General features: G+C 41.7%; 1 protein-coding gene across 1 annotated transcript in view; it reads right to left on the minus strand.

The window, feature by feature from the left end:
• The window catches only part of LOC139378978 (phospholipid-transporting ATPase ABCA1-like), a 269,741-nt gene that overhangs the window by 53,244 nt on the left and 193,831 nt on the right, over positions 1–22,666 (minus strand). Inside the window, exons 35-39 of the mRNA XM_071121640.1 lie at positions 21,247–21,416; positions 12,097–12,274; positions 9,242–9,357; positions 8,480–8,624; positions 17–140 (exon numbers count right to left, since the gene is read on the minus strand). Of these exons, the coding sequence (XP_070977741.1) occupies positions 17–140; positions 8,480–8,624; positions 9,242–9,357; positions 12,097–12,274; positions 21,247–21,416 (733 nt within the window). The remainder of the gene's footprint in view (positions 1–16; positions 141–8,479; positions 8,625–9,241; positions 9,358–12,096; positions 12,275–21,246; positions 21,417–22,666) is intronic.

A 22,666-nucleotide genomic window follows, 5' to 3' on the forward strand; every position in this document is an offset into this window, starting at 1 on the left:
TGTGGAGGATGCTCACCGAAGCGTTCAAATAAAGTGGCCATGGCCTGATTCTTGCCCATGTCGATGAGCCCTCGACCCAGACAGAAGTGTGGGAAAATCAGCAGCACCTGCTTCACAATGTCATTGATGTGCGAGATTTTCTGTGAGGGAAAAGAAAAAGAAAAACAACAACAACAACAACAACGTATTAGCGACTCATAAAAGACAAGAAACACGGCAAAACATGAGGGCACATTATGGCATGACATCACATTACAGGGAACCCGCTGTCTGTGTTGCACATGCGGAGGCACGAGTCTGTCGAGTGACCTGGGGGAAGCAGCGGATTTGGAGCTTGCGGTGGCTGGAAAAGAGTGCTCTTGGCATTAAGAGTGTTTCGACACTCCCCAGATAATTAAAGCGCATCCTCTGTGTGCGCTCATCAGTGGAGGCACACTGCTTGCTAAATGACATGGAAATTAGCCTTGACTTGTAATTTAGGGCACGCTCACTCGGTGATGTCCCCTCACCCGCGTTACGTGAGGGCAGGAGCAGCTGCTCATACATACAGATACAAACATTCTCATCCCAAGCACTGAGACTTTGAAAGATATACCTTCCCACTTGCTATAACAGACACATTCACAGTAATGGACTTGCGCGCGCGCGCGCACGCACGCACGCACGCACGCGCACACACACACACACACACACACACACACACACACACACACACACACACACACACACACACACACACACACACACACACACACACACACACACACACACACACACACACACACACACACACACACACACACACACACACACACACACACACACACACACACAATCTTATTGGCTTTTCATTACCCAGGTTAGGGCCCTTCCTGATTTAAATACAAATTATAGAAATATATGCAAATCCAATTAATTAGGTGCAGGACAGATGAACATATCAAAGAAAAAAGTAGATACAAACGTAGATGTATTCATGTTTTTCCATATGTCTACTGTGTAATACTTATTGTGATGTTAATGTATTCAATGTTATGGATGTATTGAATTGACCGGATGTACAAGCCCTCTAGAGTTGATTTAAATAGGTGTTTCACAGTGATATATGACCTGACGAAGATCCAACTCGGATCAAAACGTTGTATTTTTTGTGGGTGTGGTTAAATCACCATGGGAGCATACCAGAGTTGCGGACATTTCCTTTTTCCTCCCTTCCTGATTAGGCCACCCCTCCTGAAATCCCTTCTCCCTGTAGCTATATTGCTGAACGATGGTGCCTTTTAAAGCACACAAGCCCTAATTAATTAAATGAAGACAGAATGAAAGATAGCCAGTCTGCACTGATTCTACAACACCGCCAGCGTCGGTTCTCCACATTGCTTTCATTACCGAAGATTGAGGGAATGAGAGAGAGAGAGAGAGAGAGAGAGAGAGAGAGAGAGAGAGAGAGAGAGAAGGAGATATTGCCACTTCTGTATTTACATGCCGTTCTAAAGCCAGCTTATGCAAAATGCATCTGTTTGGTCTCAGGGTAGTCTTCAAAGACGCTAGCGTACCTTGTGAAAACCGTAAATTCACCGTTTCCTCCTTCGGTAGACCCAGGGCGAAAAGTGGTATGCGTTGCTTAACACAGTGCAATGTGGAGCGGCAGATGAGAATCACGGATGACACCTTATGTTGTCAGATTTCATCATGGGGATTTGTACTTGCTCTGCAATTTGTTACTTTAGTTTGAGGAATGGCGTCATGAAAAGGCCTAACTTGGCCCAGAATTCAATCAACTGTAGATAAAGGTAAACCGCGTTGCGATTCACACACGTTTCTGCTATATTTTTCAAGCACAGGTGTGGTCCAGAGGCATTATCCAATGACGTTGTCCACACAGAGTGTTTGCAGCTAACTCTGAGTTAACACATTCGATATAGTGCAAACATTCACAATTCATTTAGAGGTAAAGTTTTCCTTTATCTGTTATGGATTGAATTGGGGTCTTTGGTCATTGGGGGTAAATAACTCACTACCGTCATCATTAAAATAAAGTTGATTTAGGTCTTCATGTATGACTTCTGGGTATACAGCAGTAATGATGTAGCTCAACTTCAAGTAAATATTTTCTCTGCTAATGGCCAAACTTAAGCTACAGATCAAAGGTTAGAGTTGGAATGTCAATAGTAGTCTACATGCAGCAGTAAATTGAGCATTTCTGCCTGAGAGTAGTTGGGCTGTCTGAGCACTGGCCTAAATTCCCTGCAGGGAAGTATGCATAACGAAAATACCTAATTGATCATGGTGTCAACGCTAACTCTCAAATGTCCAGCAATAGGTCTGCCAATTCATCTTTGCCTTTTTCAACTTTTACACGTTTCTCTCAAGGACTTAAGGTCACGCTGGCCAACAAAACGTCAAGCATGAGATCCTGGCCATCCATATAATGTATTACTTAGCTACCTTTTATTGTCAATGCTAAGAAGCTCAATTTGAATATATCTGGTCATATCAACACATACTGGACGCACTCCCACTCAACTACATTTGAAAAAGTTATTAATCATAGTTAAACTACAATCCCTTGAGTAAAGTCTTAGAATTGAAAGCTGGAATCAAGCAAAGGAGCTGGCAAGAAGCTGGCAAAAGGCTAAAAGAGCCTAAAGTTAGAAACGTAAGTGAATTGGAAAAACTGAAATAATAAAAAGCAAACCAATGACCTTGTACAGCCGGGGCCCATTTGTCATCAAGAAGAATGTGAAGGAATAGAGACCTAATTCGAGATCAATACGTGAAATAACAGATCTTCTCTCGACTGGGTGTTCATCAAGGAGATCTAAGAAGCTCTTAGGCGATGATGAAACGCGTGACAATTTTCTTCAAAGTTTGTGCTATATGCCCATAAATCATCTCCAAATGGGTTCTGAAGTGAAAAAAAATCTCCAAGGCTCTAGTCTGACCCATATTGCTTTAGTGTTCATATTCCCCTAGCATCGCCTTCATCTCGACCGGAGGGACTTACAAAAAGGAATATATATATGTCTGAAAGAGTTTTGGGGAGGGCGACCATTAGCCAATTTCTCTAGATGTGTTAACGTTAAAGGGAAACTTCATAATCAGTAATGCACATCCAAAATAGAATGTAACATTGTATACACAAAACACTATATTAATCTCAAAGAGGTAGACAGCAGTACATGCTGTTAGGAATACAAATATTGATGTATGTAATACCCCCCCAACCACCCACCCCACCCACACACACGGTACAATTAAACGGCAATTCCCTGGGAGAGTAGACAAGTTCCAGACATAATGCCCAGCATAGCAATTCCAAAACACAGTACAGAGGGTCATGACATGGCAGAACTAATACAGCCCCATCGACTGCCCCCCTCCTGAATCACTCAGGCCCCCAACCAGGCCAGATCCATTTAGGTGCCCAACCGGCTTGTCTGAGTGGCTAACGGCTGGGCTATTGACTCAAACACTGTCTCATGCATACAAGGCAGTGTGCGATAGATGCGATCCACAGGGAGCTGAGAAAACTCCCATGCTCCCTCGTTCAGTCTCCAGATAAAACTGGGACGTAATGTAATATATGTGCTGCTGCAGCCATGCTTTGCTTTTCCCTCCAGTTTTGGCTATTTTTACTCCTTCCCTCTAGACTACTAGACATCTTCCCATAGCGGGGAGCTAGGTGTATTAACTTTGACCTTCAGTGGAGAAATACAACAAAGAATGAAGAGAACTTCAACTTTGCTGTTCCCGTTTTGGCTATCGTCGCAGCGCAGGGTGGACGAGATAGAATGAAGGTGTGGAAATAGAGACGACGGAGAAAGATGGAGCTGTCAGATATCTCTCTACAACCTGCCGCGGTGAACTGGGGCGTGGTCTTGTGCGTTCTTATCTACGGCAGCCATTTTGGCTCCTCTGTTCATCCAGTTTATCAGAACAGAACAGAGGAACAGAGGAAATGTGGAAACCACCAACATCCCAGCATGTCACAGCACATTTTTTCCAGGTGATTCAACAGTGACAGTTAACTGGTAGGATAAGTGATGCATCAGCCCCGGCTCGTGGCCACCTACAGGGCTCTTATCTGCTTTTACATCCCCAGGAGTGATAGCTGGGCTGTCATTGTACCCCATCGGCAATGTCTCAATTGACCCGGAGAGCTACACTACCCAGCAGGCTTTCTAATACACTAGGCAAATGCCCTTGACAAGGAAGAGCTCGGTAGGTCACTTGCCAGATTGGCAGCGACCGGCATGCATTCCATTATTATATTGCCAGAGCCCCTTAGGAATATGATTTGCCAGAACAACACCGATAAATATATGGGAAAACAAGTCACAACAAAAAGATGACTGTTTGATGGGGAGGTTGCCAGCGAACAGACAAACAAAAAACAAACCGATGATGAACGACGGCAATGACGATAATGAAATCGCCATGCAAATGAGTTTGTCTCATTATGTAAAAAGGAAGACAGCCAACATTAAGCTGTGTCTGAGACACCAGAGAGAGTGGAAAGAAGATGAATGTTCAAAGGACATGAGCGTATGACAAAGCTAGGTTTCCATCCAATTGGTGACAGATCTTCCCACCAGTGATGTGTTTCCACCAAATTGACTTGTTGCAGATAAAAACCAGTGCGTGATGACGTAGTGCACATAAAATGTACTTTTTTGCTTAAGTTTTTATGTACTGAATAAAAATCTAAAGTTCAATGTGTTTCCATCACATTTTCCACTCTCCCGATAGTTTTGTCACAAAAACTATTGCATTAAATAGCAAATTCCCCTATTCTGGTCTTGGCATGTATCCTCTAGCCAACAGCTCACAGATAAAGTGCAGGTAGGCTGTGCGTGTAGGCTAGTCTACATGATGAGATTCACAGGTGGTTGATGGAGGACGGGCTCGTGTTAAAGGCTGGAGCGGAATAAGTGCAATGGTATCAAATATACTGAACAAAAATATCAATGCAACATGCAACAAGTTCAAAGATTTACAATTCATATAAGGAAATCATCCAATTGAAGGCAATTCATTAGGTCCTAATCTATGTATTTCACATGACTGGGAATATAAATATGCATCTGTTGTTCACAGATATACACACTGCTCAAAAAAATAAAGGGAACACTAAAATAACACATCCTAGATCTGAATGAATGAAATATTCTTATTAAATAGTTTTTTCTTTACATATTTATCAACCCATGGAGGTTTGGATTTGGAGTCACACTCAAAATTAAAGTGGAAAACCACACTACAGGTGGATCCAACTTTGATGTAATGTCCTTAAAACAAGTCCAAATGAGGCTTAGTAGTGTGTGTGGCCTCCACGTGCCTGTATGACCTCCCTACAACGCCTGGGTATGCTCCTGATGAGGTGGCGGATGGTCTCCTGAGGGATCTCCTCCCAGACCTGGACTAAAGCATCCGCCAACTCCTGGACAGTCTGTGGTGCAACGTGGCGTTGGTGGATGGAGCGAGACATGATGTCCCAGATGTGCTCAATTGGATTCAGGTCTGGGGAACGGGCGGGCCAGTCCATAGCATCAATGCCTTCCTCTTGCAGGAACTGCTGACACACTCCAGCCACATGAGGTCTAGCATTGTCTTGCATGAGGAGGAACCCATGGCCAACCGCACCAGCATATGGTCTCACAAGGGGTCTGAGGATCTCATCTCGGTACCTAATGGCAGTCAGGCTTCCTCTGGTGAGCACATGGAGGGCTGTGCGGCCGCCCAAAGAAATGCCACCCCACACCATGACTGACCCACCGCCAAACCGGTCATGCTGGAGGATGTTGCAGGCAGCAGAACATTCTCCACAGTGTCTCCAGACTCTGTCACGTCTGTCACATGTACTCAGTGGGAACCTGCTTTAATCTGTGAAGAGCACAGGGCGCCAGTGGCGAATTTGCCAATCTTGGTGTTCTCTGGCAAATGCCAAACGTCCTGCACGGTGTTGGACTGTAAGCACAACCCCCACCTGTGGACGTCGGGCCCTCATACCACCCTCGTGGAGTCTGTTTCTGACCGTTTGAGCAGACCAATGCACATTTGTGGCCTGCTGGAGGTCATTTTGCAGGGCTCTGGCAGTGCTCCTCCTTGCACAAAGGCGGAGGTAGCGGTCCTGCTGCTGGGTTGTTGCCCTCCTACGGCCTCCTCCACGTCTCCTGATGTACTGGCCTGTCTCTTGGTAGCGCCTCCATGCTCCTGACACTACGCTGACAGACACAGCAAACCTTCTTGCCACAGCTCGCATTGATGTGCCATCCTGGATGAGCTGCACTACCTGAGCCACTTGTGTGGGTTTTAGACCCCGTCTCATGCTACCACTAGAGTGAAAGCACCGCCAGCATTCAAAAGTGACCAAAACATCAGCCAGGAAGCTGCAGAACCACTCCTTTATTGGGGGTGTCTTGCTAATTGCCTATCATTTCCACCTGTTGTCTATTCCATTTGCACAACAGCATGTGAAATTTATTGTCAATCAGTGTTGCTTCCTAAGTGGACAGTTTGATTTCACAGAAGTGTGATTGACTTGGAGTTACATTGTGTTGTTTAAGTGTTCCCTTTATTTTTTTGAGCAGTGTATAAAAAAGTAGGGGCATGGATCAGAAAACCAGTCAATATCTGGTGTGACCACCATTTGCCTCATGCAGCGCGACACATCTCCTTGGCATAGAGCTGATCAGGCTGTCGATTGTAGTCTCTGGAATGGTGTCCCACTCTTCAATAGCTGTACGAAGTTGCTGGGTATAAGCAGGAACTGGAATATGCTGCATAGACGTCGATCCAGAGCATCCCAAACATGCTCAATGGCTGACATGACTGGTGAGTATGCAGGCCATCGAATTTTCAGATTCCAGGAATTGTTTACAGATCCTTGAGAAAGGGGTCCGTGCATTATCATGCTAAATCATGAGGAGATGGCAGCGGGTGAATGGATCTCTTCACGGCATCTCTGTGCATTCAAAATGCCATCAATAAAAAATTGCAATTGTCTTCGTTGTCCGTAGCTTATGCCTGCCCACACCATAACCCCACCACCACCATGGGGCACTCTGTTCACTTTGACATCAGCAAATCGCTCACCCACGCGATGACAAGCACGCATGCACTCTCTCTCACACTCACGCACGCATTGCCCACATGCGTGCACACACAAACTCTCTCTCACACACACACACACACACACACAGACTGTGGCAAAGGAAAATAATTAGCACATTTCATTTACCTGAACATGAAAAAGACACTCGCATGAAAATCTACAATTGTGAATTAAAGTGGAAGGTATTATAATTAAATCAATTGCCAGGTTCAAAGTCACAAATTGCATCTTAATTTAGCATATAAAGGCAGCAAAGTATGATGTTAACAAAAATGTTAGTCAAGACTTAACTGTTCTTTACTCACTTTTACCCATTATGTAGCAGCCCACATTAATACAAACTGTTTCTTATTTTTACTTTTATATATAATGTGGTTCATTCATTATATAAAAAGGTGAGGACAACTTAGAAACTATACTTGTATGATTGTGTGTGTTAACACATTTAGGTACATTTGAGTTCCAGCTTATAAAGAACAGCTAAACTAAGTAAATTGCCTCCTTAGAAGAAATGCTTGTAATTCAGTCTAAACACAAGTAAACATGTCAAAAACGTTGACTTCCACAGACTGAGAAGTGGCATCTCTCTCTCTCTACTTCCCTCATTGTTTCCATCTATCCTTTTAACACTCTCTCAAGTTCTGTCTTTTTCTCTTGCTTGCTTTCTTTATTGATTTTTTCTCCGTCTTTGTATTTTGATTCTCCCGGGAGAAAGTGAAGCTTTTGGTATACATTGACGCTCATTGAAAGATGCATGAAGCACATTCGCTGAAGACACAATCCTAACTTCACAATTAAACATAAAAGATCATTGAAAAATACCACCTTTCAAACTCATTGAGTGGGTAAAAAGTTAAAAAGTCATTCCTGGAGGAAAAGCTCCTTCCTTGCATGCGCTGAAAGCCTATCCAAGAATACACTGCAGTATATCGAGGACAGGGATCAGTTAGCTAGTCAAAAAATTAAATCTTCCTGATATATTAGTCGATTGAGCAGTCATTTCTTTGATAAAAACATGTGTACTTTTCGCCCAGTATGTACGGTGTGCATATTAGGCTCCCTGGGCTCCCTGGGCTCCCGGCTGGCGCTCGAACCCTAGTTCGAAACCAGGCTGTATCACAACCGGCCATGTTTGGGAGTCCAATAGGGCGGCGCATACGTGGCCCAGCGTCGTCCGGGTTTGGCCGGTGTAGGCCGTCATTGTAAATAATAATTTGTTATTGACTGACTTGCCTAGTTAAATAAAATAAAATTAGGACAGCCTCACAGTCAAAAGGACACCGACACCTTGTAACACTGAAGCTCCTAATATGGACACGGTACATTTGACGATTTAGGAAAGCGGCAACCCGCACCACCTACATCATCATCGAACAGCTCCATGACAAAGGTGGCCAAGCTGCCATTGATGCCGATGAAGAGGTTGACGCAGGTCAGCACCACGTAGGCCGTGCTGGGGACACTGAAGATAAACGAGGCTGGGTACATCATGGGTGTGATAGACCACCTGAAAATACAGACGGTTACATGAACAGAAGCTTAATTTTTCATATTTTACTATTTAAACAGTACAATAGGAAAGGAGATAGGGGGAGATATATGAAGAGGGGTATACAGACATGAAGGTTTCAGAACAAACTCCGGGAAGAGGCTTCACTTCACCATTAAAATGCATTGACTGTGGCATACTATGTGGAAAATGGGTGAATTGAAATTGAACAGGGCTCAAATATTATTTGTAGGTTGCATGAGATGTTTGCTGACTACACACTACACTGAGTATAGAAAACATTAAGAACACCTGCTCTTTTTATGACATAGACTGTCCAGGTGAATCCAGGTGAAAGCTATGATCCCTTATTGATGTCACTTGTTAAATCCTCTTCAATCAGTGTAGAGGAAGGGGAGGAGACAGGATAAAGAAGGATTTCTAATCCTTGAGACAATCGAGACATGGATTGTGTATGTGTGCCATTCAGAGGGTGGATTTGAACATGAATCTACATTGCTCCATATAAACATTACATGCATAGTCCAATCACAATTGTCTTTTTTTTCTAAAAACGTCTTTGAACTGGGTAAGTCAGCACATAAAAATATGGATATCATTCTGGTGCTACTTACCCATACATTACAAGTAGCCAAATCAAAGCTGGTAGGTTAGGAGGGGACACATAGGCTTTTTGTTGGAAGCACAGGAAGATGATGATGACTATTAGACACGGGACTATGTAGTTACACTGTAATAAAGAACATAACTACTTGTTAGACCATATAATTACACTGTAATAAAGAACATAACTACTTGTTAGACCATATAATTACACTGTAATAAAGAACATAACCACTTGTTAGACCATATAATTACACTGTAATAAAGAACATAACTACTTGTTAGACCATATAATTACACTGTAATAAAGAACATAACCACTTGTTAGACCATATAATTACACTGTAATAAAGAACATAACTACTTGTTAGACCATATAATTACACTGTAATAAAGAACAACCACTTGTTAGACCATATAATTACACTGTAATAAAGAACATAACTACTTGTTAGACCATATAATTACACTGTAAAAGAACAACCACTTGTTAGACCATATAATTACACTGTAATAAAGAACATAACCACTTGTTAGACCATATAATTACACTGTAATAAAGAACATAACCACTTGTTAGACCATATAATAACACTGTAATAAAGAACATAACTACTTGTTAGACCATATAATTACACTGTAATAAAGAACATAACTACTTGTTAGACCATATAATTACACTGTAATAAAGAACATAACTACTTGTTAGACCATATAATGACACTGTAATAAAGAACATAACTACTTGTTAGACCATATAATTACACTGTAATAAAGAACATAACTACTTGTTAGACCATATAATTACACTGTAATAAAGAACATAACCACTTGTTAGACCATATAATGACACTGTAATAAAGAACATAACCACTTGTTAGACCATATAATTACACTGTAATAAAGAACATAACTACTTGTTAGACCATATAATGACACTGTAATAAAGAACATAACCACTTGTTAGACCATATAATTACACTGTAATAAAGAACATAACTACTTGTTAGACCATATAATGACACTGTAATAAAGAACATAACCACTTGTTAGACCATATAATTACACTGTAATAAAGAACATAACTACTTGTTAGACCATATAATTACACTGTAATAAAGAACATAACTACTTTTTCGACCATATAATTACACTGTAATAAAGAACATAACCACTTGTTAGACCATATAATTACAGGGTAATAACACTAATAAAGAACATAACCACTTATTAGACCATATAATTACACTGTAATAACACTAGTTACACTGTAAAAGAAAACGCACACATAACCCCGTATTAAGCATTTTATCACTTCGTGGGGAGTTCTGGGAAGGTAACATCTAAGCGTATAATGTCATTACTACATATTTATAATGACGCCCAGACATATCAGGCTAAGGTCCCTCTCTCTGAAAGAAGATGATGATAATGATGAAGATGTTGAATTCCACACGATTTTGAAATCTATAGATTAGGTTTTAATTAGCTTTCCAAGCTTCCCCTCTTTCATTTGCTAATTAACACGAGAGCAATCTATTCCCCTTCATAGGAGGACATGAGTCTGTGGCTGGCCTGACTGGAAAAATCGAAAGAAAACTATCACACAATTTACCAAAGCGTAGTATAAAATAATCTAAATATTCCATCTGAAGGCTTACAATCATGATATTGGATGAAGAATGGCTAAATACTGCAATTGGCATGATGAATCTGTGTGAAGACAAAAATAACAGAAACCTATGTGATTTTTAAACTTCTACTCCACATTTCCCACTCTGTGCCCTAAGGCTTCAACACTACTTAGGAGGCACTTTACACAGTCATATAAAACATTGAAATCCATGAGCCCGATTAAAATAAAACCTTAATAGCAAAACTCTGCAATACCATCCCTTTAAAGATTTTTTGGCGCCATATAATATTACAATTGTTGGGAAAATGGTCAATGGAAATGGCAATGCTAACTGCTCCTAGCCAAAACCTTTTGGCTGCCTGCATAATAACATTTCTCCTCCACTTTCGTCAACAGATAATTTGTTTGCACGGCTAGCAGTGCTGAGCTATTGCCTCCCACCTTCTTTTTTTCCTCTAAGTTACCTGATAGACTGTTTACCGCTATTAAGCCTGAGGGAAAGTATCAACGTTGTACCACTTTGCATCACTGTTTGCCAGTGTCAATAATTCAGCGCTAGTCAATAACAGTTACTCAGGCCTGGGCTTTTTTAACAGCCATTGCGATCAAAAGTATATTTACCATTATTGCTGCTGATGAGTATTTGTTTGAGTCAGCCATTGGATGATCTATTCCTAGGTACACTAGGATTATGTATCCTTATCCAAACCTACTTACTGAGGATGTCTTAATATGGACACCTTAAATGGCTATTTAAAATGCATCATGTGGCACTGACAGAAAGTTTGGTGGATTATTTGACACACGCCTCACTTGTGACCTTACGTCTATCCCTCTGAATTCAAGTGAAATCACCAATCTACCAATTACAACTTCCAGAAAGAATTTGGTTGGGGTTTCGATACTTTTATTTGGGGTTTGTGCTTATCCATCCCTTCCTCACAGTCTCATTAAGTATTGATCATTCATTAGATGCGAAATGGCAGGAAACCAGGGGGTTGCTGACATCACAATCTCAGGTGCCACCTACTGCCATTATGCTCTAGAGCAAGGTACTTAATACCAAATGTGTTCCAGAGGCTGACTCTGTGCTGCATCCAGCCTTTCGTTTGTGTATGAGTGGTGTCCGGGGGCTGGGATTTACATAAAACAGCAGAAATACACATTTCTGATTATCATTGGAAATACAGTTGAATTTTGTAATTATTTTATTTCATGAAAATAACCTACTATGTCCCAGGCGAAGTTGGCGACCCAATAGACGGCCGGGTTGACGCCGCTGACAAACTGCAAGTGCTTGGCTTTGTTGACACGCTCCTGGATGAGGAAAAGGACAAAGCTCGCTGGGATAAAGGACATGGCGAAGATGACACAGATGGACACCACCAAATCGGTGGAGGTGGCAGCACTGAAGAAGGAGAAAGAAAGCAGAAAGTTGAGTACCGGTTTGATTCTAGCATGATCAATAGGTTTGGTTGATAACTGACTGGAGAAGGGTCGTTTGCTTTAAATGGAAAGGTTAGTATTTTACAACTCAATGTTAGATGATAACCAAATCACAGATGATGTTTTTTCTTTAAACATCGGCTAACTTTAGCAAATGCTAGCAAAACATTTATTTAAGTGATCATGGCAAAAAAAAATTGACAAATCACCTATAAGTAAGGTCAAACCAAAAAAAAAAGCTAATTTCAGTAGATTTTTATGCTCCATTCCTTTCCATAAATTATTAGCTACTGGTAGCTAATGGAAAGTAAAGTTTTCAAGAGGCTGTTTGAATTACAGTTTCTCCTGGCCCAAAGACTACTTTCAGTGTGAGGACCCATTTAACAATTTAACACAAAGTTATAAAATACTGAACCTCCCCTTTGAGAGTGATTGATTTTTATACTATCGATCCATCAATTAAATGTATTCATTACCCTTTTACATCTTCAGTCATGTACACTACAGTAACCCAACAGAGCAGTCGAAAACTACCAAGAAAGATTCAGTGTACTGATGCACCTGGTGTGTGAGCAGCTTGTTTTTATCCTAAAATCCTTTATAAGTCATTATTTTCCACGTGTTCCCATGATGCAGTCACCACATACAAAATTGGATTTCACTTTTTTTTCTCCATTCCCATCACAGGCGGCCGGTGGCACCGTAATTGGGGAGTACAGTCTCATAGTAATGGCTGGAATGGAATAAATGGAATGTTATCAAACATCAGAAAACGTGGTTTCCATGTGTTTGATACCGTTACATTTACTCCATTTCAGATATTATCATGAGCCCGTTCTCCCCTCAGCAGCCTCTTGTGATGTCCATGATAGATGAATGACTCGATAAGCCAACATCAGAGAAAACCGAGGACACACTTGAAACCCATATACTTCCTTTACTAACAAACCAGAACCAGAGGCCACCCAGACCTTTACCGCTGACAATTAGTCCTAACATGGGTGGAGCCAGATAGGGTCACAGCTGGAAAGTGGAACAAAAAAATCCAGTTCTAGAGCAATGTTATTAAGAACATTGGATACATTCCAAATCGCACGCTATTCTCTATATAGTGAACTACTTTTGACTGGCCCTATGGGCCCTTGTCAAACGTAGTGCAATATATAGGGAATAGGGTGCCATTTGGGACACAGACTTTGTCCAGGGATCTGAGGCCTATGTCTGCATAGCACTGAGGGGCTACAGATGGAGGATTGGTCAAGGGTGGAAGTAAGCCTCACAACTTCTCCAGGTGCTGAGTTGCATTCTGAGTGAAATCTCACACTTTCTGCACCAGTCGTGTCATCCCACTGGGCACACACTGTTTGAATCAACGTTGTTTCCATTTAATTTCAATGAAATGACATTGAACCAACGTGGGAAAGTGTCACGCCCTGGTCGAAGTATTTTGTGTTTATTTTCATTTATTTGGTCAGGCCAGGGTGTGGCATGGTTTTTGTATGTGGTGTGTTTGGTTTGTAGCTTAGTGGGGTGTTCTAGTGAAGTCTATGGCTGTCTGAAGTGGTTCTCAATCAGAGGCAGGTGTTTATCGTTGTCTCTGATTGGGAACCATATTTAGGCAGCCATATTCTTTGGGTGTTTCGTGGGTGATTGTCCTTAGTGTCCTTGTAACTGTCTTGTGTTAGTTTGCACCAGTTTAGGCTGTTTTGGTTTTCACATTACGTTTATTGTTTTCGTACAGTTCATGTTTCATCATTGTTGAATAAACATGGATCGCAATCTACACGCTGCATTTTGGTCCGACTCTCTTTCACATACAGAAAACCGTGACAGAAAGACGTTGAAATTTACACCTGTGCCCAGTGGGATTAGTCTTGCCTTTGACATGGATTGAAAGCTACTGAAATATTTGACCTATACTTTAATTGCTCTGGATAAGAGTACTTACAGTTGAAGTCAGAAGTTTACATACACCTTAGCCAAATACATTTAAACTCAGTTTTTCACAATTCATGACATTTAATCCTAATAAAAATTCCCTGTCTTTAGGTCAGTTAGGATCACCACTTTATTTTAAGAATGTGAAATGTCAGAATAATAGTAGAGAGAATGATTTATTTCAGCTCTTATTTCTTTCATCACTTTCCCAGTGGGTAAGAGGTTTTTCATCCTCATGATGCCATCTATTTTGTGAAGTGCACCAGTCCCTCCTGCAGCAAAGCACCCCCACAACATGATGCTACCACCCCCGTGTTTCACGGTTGGGATGGTGTTCTTCGGCTGGCAAGCCTCCCTCTTTTTTCTCCAAACATAACAATGGTCGTTATGGCCAAACAGTTCTATTTTTGTTTCATCAGACCAGAGGACATTTCTCCAAAATGTACAATCTTTGTCCCCATGTGCAGTTGCAAACTGTAGTCTGGCTTTTTTATGGCGGTTTTGGAGCAGTGGCATCTTCCATGCTGAGCGGCCTTTCAGGTTAGGTTGATAGGACTCTTTTCCTTCAGCATCTCCACAAGGTCATTTGCTGTTGTTCTGGGATTGATTTGCACCAAAGTACGTTCATCTCTAGGAGACAGAACGCGTCTCCTTCCTGAGTGGTATGACGGCTGTGTGGTCCCATGGTGTTTATACTTGCGTACTATTGTTTGTACAGATGAATGTGGTACCTTCAGGCGTTTGGAAATTGCTCCCAAGGATGAACCAGACTTATGAAGGTCTACAATTTATTTTCAGAGGTCTTGGCTGATTTCTTTAGATTTTCCCATGACGTCAAGCAAAGAGGCACTGAGTTTGAAGGTAGGCCTTGAAATACATCCACAGGTACACCTCCAATTGACTCAAATTATGTCAATTAGCCTATCAGAAGCTTCTAAAGCCATGACATAATTTTCTGGAATTTTCCAAGCTGTTTAAAGGCAGTCAACTTAGTGTATGTTCACTTCTGACCCACTGGAATTGTGATATAGTGAATTATAAGTGAAATAGTCTGTCTGTAAACAATTACTTGTGTCATGGACAAAGTAGATGTCCTAACTGACTTGCCAAAACTATAGTTTGTTAACAAGAAATTTGTGGAGTGGTTGAAAAACGAGTTTTAATGACTCCAACCTAAGTGTATGTAAACTTCCAACTTCAACTGTATTACTAAAATGTTCTATAATGTCTAAGTATTTTTAGACAAGTCTTGCATGGTTTAATTTATAATAAAAATATGTCCAGTTGGGGAAATGGTATGTATGATCTTCTGTAAATTATAAGTATTGTATGATGTATGATGTATTAGCTATGTGCTTGTTACCTGTCACGTTCTGACCATAGTTCTTGTGTGTTTTCCTTGTTTAGTGTTGGTCAGGACGTGAGCTGGGTGGGCATTCTGTTGTGTGTCTAGTTTGTCTATTTCTATGTTTGGCCTGATATGGTTCTCAATCAGAGGCAGGTGTTAGTCATTGTCTCTGATTGGGAACCATGTTTAGGTAGCCTGTTTTGTGTTGGGTTTTGTGGGTGGTTGTTTCCTGTCTTTGTGTTTTCTGCACCAGTTAGGACTGTTTCGGTTTTCACTTTTATTGTTTGGTAGTTAGTTCATGTTAAGTGTCTCTTATTAAAAAACCATGAACTATAACCACGCTGCGTTTTGGTCCGCCTCTCCTTCCCAGGAAGAAAGCCGTTACATTACCAATAGGATGACTCAATTTGACTGAATTTTCTGTTTGAAACGCAATCAGGCAAAACTACTAAACTTTTCAGAGAAGCAATGCTCACTCCCCATACCTTGTGATATCCAATTGGTAGTTACAGTCTGGTCCCATCCCTGCAACTCCGTATGGACTCGGGAGAGGCGAATGTCGAGAGCCATGTGTCCTCCGAAACACGTCCCTGCCAAGCCGCATTGCTTCTTGACACACTGCTTGCTTAACCCGGAAGTCAGCCACACCAATGTGTCGGAGGAAACACTGTAGAACTGGAGACAGTGCCAGCGTGCATGTGCCCGGCCCGCCACAGGGAGTCACTAGAGCGCGATGGGACAATGACATCCCGGCCGGCCAAACCCTTCCCTAAATCGGACAATGCTGGGCCAATTGTGCGCCGCCTCATGGGTCTCCCGGTCACGGCCGGCTGCGACACAACCTGGGATCAAACCCGGGTCTGTAGTGACGCCTCAAGCACTGCGATGCAGTGCCTTAGACCTCTGCGCCACTCGGGAGGCCACATCTTGGAAATTCTTGATCCTCCATGCGGTTGGAATATGATTCACCCAGCTAAAGACTACTTAAACCTAACCCTAAAACTAACCCTTGCTCCTAACCCTTAACATAATTCTAACCCTAACACTAAATCCCCTAGAAATAGCATCTGACTTTGTAGGGACCAACAAAATTTCCCCAGTTGGTCAAATTTCTGTTTGTTTCCAAGTCCCCACAAGAATAGTTAATAACACACACACACGTTTATATCACCTACTGTGGACACCTGTTCTCACACCACATTCTGGGGACACCACCTAACTGACAACGAAAACATTAAAATTAGAAGAAAAAAAATCTATAATGAATACACCCCTTCAAATGTAATTGATCCATTGAAATTAGGGTAGATGACATTGTGGGGACTGGGAAGGTGAACAATGTGGGGACCCAAGAGGAAACTCCTTATTTGGTGTCAACAGGAAGACCCATCTGGGGACCAAGTTCCGACCAACTAGTACCATCTGGGGACAATAGTGTAGGCTATTGTTTATTGCACAAGAGGATGGATTCTATTCTAGATAAATTTGAATTGCTAGCTGTTCAGCATATCAGTACCCACTAGAGAATGCTGCGGGGTGTTCCCTTTTGCATATGCATCAGATGCATATCAACCTGCAAGGTGTTCAAACATACTTGATAAAGAATTGCTTTATAAATAGTGCATAAACTATTGTCAATTATTAATTGCATGAAGAAATAATGGGAAGATATCAATAAAAAGAGTCAATGACACGTTTTGTATAATTCTACAGTCCTAGAAACACGTAGGCCTATAGCCTATATTTGTTTCCCTTGCAAAAAAACACTACAGTGTAATCCATTTGATCAAACACACACACACACACACACACACACACACACACACACACACGCCTCCTCCCTTCCGCCCTACCACACAATCTCTCGCCAGACTACCTGCAAGGTAATTAACATATTAAATAAGTCGCGCCGCGCCACCTCAACATTCACCAGTGCGTGCCGGACACAATTAGGATGCGTAAACATGAAATCATTTACGCAGTGGGTGCCGCCCCACTTTCAGCAGTTTTCAACAGGTTTATCTAGACCTCGCTCGCCGGGGCCGAGGAATGTTTGAGGCAAGTGATTGGCTAATGAGGTAACCCTGAACAAGGACTAGCGGCTAATCACTGTGAGGAGACATGCACCCTGCTAATAAAGTAATAAACAGTATAGTAGGGGAGAGCATTTAATGTTCCTGGTCGTTCCAGGTGTTTTTGCATTAGGTCTAGAGTGAGGTGCGGCTTCAAACATGGAGGTGTGGAGGGGAGTTAGAAAACCATAATGAAGTAGTCAAATAATAGTCAACCTTTGAATTGTTTGAGTAAATCATTTTCCAGCCAGTGTGTGTAGCCATAATGCAGAAATTGAGACGTATACACACATGGCAAAGGATTCTTCTTTTCAACTCGCAGGAAAACCAAATACCTGCACTGAACACGGCACATGAGTCCTTTAATGTCAAGCTGTTTTATTAATGGACATGGGAGATTTGGTGACTGAACAGGTCTCTCTCTGATATACTGAAGACCTAGCAAGCTCCAGGTCACAGAGACCCACCATGATGATTATTCTGCTTATGCTAGGAGAGCATTGCAGTGAGGCTAGACAAAATGCCTAGACGGAAGCAGCTACCCCATACATGTTCTAGAACCACCACATCACATGTTCCTGTCTGCTCCGTTTAAAAGCACACTTTGTGGAGAACAACTGTTGAATTAGGGTAATGACGCAGGGACACAATGAACGATCGCATAGGACACGAACACCCACGCTGTTTTTACTCCTATGCTTCCCTTACTTTTTTAACTCTGGTAATCCATGATCCAAAGTTCATCTTTAGATCATGGGTAATAAATTCCCCCGCAGGGACCACATGGAGAGAGAGCGAGAGAGAGGGCGAGAGAGAGAGAGAGAAATGAGACCAACATAGGAAGAAACAGAGAGAGTGAGAGAAAAGACATATACAAAGAGAAAGGCAGAGAGAGAGAGAGAGAGAGAGAGAGACGGAGAGAAAGAGGGGGGGGGGGCTGAATCTATTGTATGGAAGGTAAGGCATTGCAATTATCTTCTAGCTCCACTTCCATGTCTTTTCTCTCTAACTCAACACTGTCGCTACTACATCAATACCTTACTTAGATAGAGGTAACACAAGAACGGAACAAGGAACTAAATGGTATCTGTGGCATGAGGATCGCATCAGGTGTCAAAGTCGAAACTGACATTTCAGCAAACAAAGTGTGAAAACTGAGCGTAGGCCTAATTTGTTCAATCTACATAGTTCAAATCAAATCAAATTGTAATGGTCGCATACATGTGTTTAGCAGATGTTATTGCGGTTGTAGTGAAATGCTTGTGTTTCTAGCTCCGACAGTGCAGTAATATCTAACAAGTAATATCTAACAATTTCACAACATATAATCAATACACACAAATCTAAGTTAGATGTGCAGTAGGGCTTTAGGTTATGTTATGATGTGATATGTCACTGTATGATATGATGCTATGTTATGCTACTGTTTATTTTATGCTAGGATATGTTATGTAATTATATTCTGCTATAATACTGCAAGTCATGTTATATTATGTAATGTTACATAGTATTATGTTATTTTAGCTTATATTATGCAAGGCTTTTCCTCGATTATGGAGATTGGATAGATGATTGACTGCATTAGACAGTGAAGTCTGGTGGTTTTGTACTTCAATAACGCCCTCATTAATCAAAGACATCTCATGGGGTAGCTGCTTCAGGGCTCCTGGCTGATCTCTTGGGTTATAAAGCGACAGTATCTGAAAGTGTGTGTTTCCCATGGGCTACTCACATGAATGAATCTCTTCCTCCATCTCCCTCCCTCCCTCCCTCCCTCCCTCCCTCCCTCGTCTAATATAATATATACAGTGCCTTGCGAAAGTATTCGGCCCCCTTGAACTTTGCGACCTTTTGCCACATTTCAGGCTTCAAACATAAAGATATAAAACTGTATTTTTTTGTGAAGAATCAACAACAAGTGGGACACAATCATGAAGTGGAATGACATTTATTGGATATTTCAAACTTTTTTAACAAATCAAAAACTGAAAAATTGGGCGTGCAAAATTATTCAGCCCCCTTAAGTTAATACTTTGTAGCGCCACCTTTTGCTGCGATTACAGCTGTAAGTCGCTTGGGGTATGTCTCTATCAGTTTTGCACATCGAGAGACTGACATTTTTTCCCATTCCTCCTTGCAAAACAGCTCGAGCTCAGTGAGGTTGGATGGAGAGCATTTGTGAACAGCAGTTTTCAGTTCTTTCCACATATTCTCGATTGGATTCAGGTCTGGACTTTGACTTGGCCATTCTAACACCTGGATATGTTTATTTTTGAACCATTCCATTGTAGATTTTGCTTTATGTTTTGGATCATTGTCTTGTTGGAAGACAAATCTCTGTCCCAGTCTCAGGTCTTTTGCAGACTCCATCAGGTTTTCTTCCAGAATGGTCCTGTATTTGGCTCCATCCATCTTCCCATCAATTTTAACCATCTTCCCTGTCCCTGCTGAAGAAAAGCAGGCCCAAACCATGATGCTGCCACCACCATGTTTGACAGTGGGGATGGTGTGTTCAGCTGTGTTGCTTTTACGCCAAACATAACGTTTTGCATTGTTGCCAAAAAGTTCAATTTTGGTTTCATCTGACCAGAGCACCTTCTTCCACATGTTTGGTGTGTCTCCCAGGTGGCTTGTGGCAAACTTTAAACAACACTTTTTATGGATATCTTTAAGAAATGTCTTTCTTCTTGCCACTCTTCCATAAAGGCCAGATTTGTGCAATATACGACTGATTGTTGTCCTATGGACAGAGTCTCCCACCTCAGCTGTAGATCTCTGCAGTTCATCCAGAGTGATCATGGGCCTCTTGGCTGCATCTCTGATCAGTCTTCTCCTTGTATGAGCTGAAAGTTTAGAGGGACGGCCAGGTCTTGGTAGATTTGCAGTGGTCTGATACTCCTTCCATTTCAATATTATCGCTTGCACAGTGCTCCTTGGGATGTTTAAAGCTTGGGAAATCTTTTTGTATCCAAATCCGGCTTTAAACTTCTTCACAACAGTATCTCGGACCTGCCTGGTGTGTTCCTTGTTCTTCATGATGCTCTCTGCGCTTTTAACGGACCTCTGAGACTATCACAGTGCAGGTGCATTTATACGGAGACTTGATTACACACAGGTGGATTGTATTTATCATCATTAGTCATTTAGGTCAACATTGGATCATTCAGAGATCCTCACTGAACTTCTGGAGAGAGTTTGCTGCACTGAAAGTAAAGGGGCTGAATAATTTTGCACGCCCAATTTTTCAGTTTTTGATTTGTTAAAAACGTTTGAAATATCCAATAAATGTCGTTCCACTTCATGATTGTGTCCCACTTGTTGTTGATTCTTCACAAAAAAATACAGTTTTATATCTTTATGTTTGAAGCCTGAAATGTGGCAAAAGGTCGCAAAGTTCAAGGGGGCTGAATACTTTCGCAAGGCACTGTACAGGTGAGTTTCCCCTAGACACTGATCTTGGTCATTTTTTTTTATTTCACCAACTAGAAGTTAAGGTTAGGATTGGGGGAGGGGAAGCTGATCTTAGATCTTTACGTAAGGGAAGCTTTCTCCCGGAGCTGACACATTCCTACTCACAGTGCCTGGTAGGAGAGCTGCACCTTGGTGAGGTTGAGAGGGTGGCTGGAGGAGGAGATGCCGTACTCCCTGGGGTCACGGCCCGTAGGCAGGTTGCCCCTCAGGATGGCGTTGTTGGCCACGCTGAGGAACGAAACGATCCCGTGCCACGCTTGGTTGTAGAACCACACCTGGAGACATGGCAGATGGCTGTTACAGTTCAAATACAGACCAAGGTTAAGGCTAGTCCTGGGCTAAAAACAATCAACTGTACATTTATGGAAATTATACAGGTTATTCCTGGTAGTTACTCCAGTTCAATGCAGTTGTAAAACATGGCCCTTGTATTAAATTAGCTTCTTGATGATACATACAAAATAATAATTGATTTAGATACAGTAACAGCAACTACAACAAAGGAAGCAATAACTATCAACGCTCACAAGTTGAACACAAAGTTATAACAAACGATTGAGTACTTTTCTCTTTAAGATGCTCCCGGTGCCTGTATCTCCCGTTGTGCAGGAGAAGAATATTCTAGAAAGAGAGCACCCCCGCTGATAGTGCTGGTCTAATTAAGATTAGATGGAGTTTGGGCCTACCGTAACACTGTATCAAACATACACACAGTAAAGCACACACACACTCACATACTCAAAGTGCACGCACACACACACAAGCACATTCATGTGCACACTCACACTTTTCGTGTCTCTCACAATCTCCACATACACTCCCCGAAGATATTTGTGGTTGACTACAGTATTAGCGACTTAAACAATTGCAGAGAAAAAATGCCATTTTGGTTTATACAACGCAAGTGCTTAAGTTATTTTGACGGCAGTTTCTTTTAATAAATTCCACAATGCACTGGATTCCTTTTTCCTCAACCCCGGGGAGACCTGTTGCTAGACTCCCATTAGATACATCAAACATGGTGGACATCAAAAGAGTGGAAGAGAGTGGAAGTTAATGCTATAAAGAACAGTATGAGGCTGGCTAAGTTAACACTGCTACCACATAATTCAAGCAGTCTAATTGCATCAGGCATCAACCATAAAGACTGCTGTTGAATCCATTGGAAAAGTATAATTTCATAATGCTAACAGGATCCATTTTGCACTATGCAATTCTTCTTTTCGCTGCTTTATCTTGTCTCAATGGAGGATCTCCGTCTGAATAATACATTTATGAAGTCATTTGAACCACTCAACCACTCCCTATGCAGTTTAGGTGTCTGTGATGGGAATTAAGTGATTCAGATGCAGCTCAGATTGCATGTAAAACCCAGGAGATGGGCTTGTCTTGTATGATTTGTGATTAGCATCGCTCTACAAAGGCAGAGAACTATCTGTGTACCAGCGTTGGACTATACCTGATACTGTATCCTCTCACAAAGCACTCATGATGATGACCAAGCAAAAATGGTGAGGAGCCTCTG

Source organism: Oncorhynchus clarkii, chromosome 21 (assembly GCF_045791955.1).
Source record: "Oncorhynchus clarkii lewisi isolate Uvic-CL-2024 chromosome 21, UVic_Ocla_1.0, whole genome shotgun sequence".
Lineage (NCBI taxonomy): Eukaryota > Metazoa > Chordata > Actinopteri > Salmoniformes > Salmonidae > Oncorhynchus > Oncorhynchus clarkii.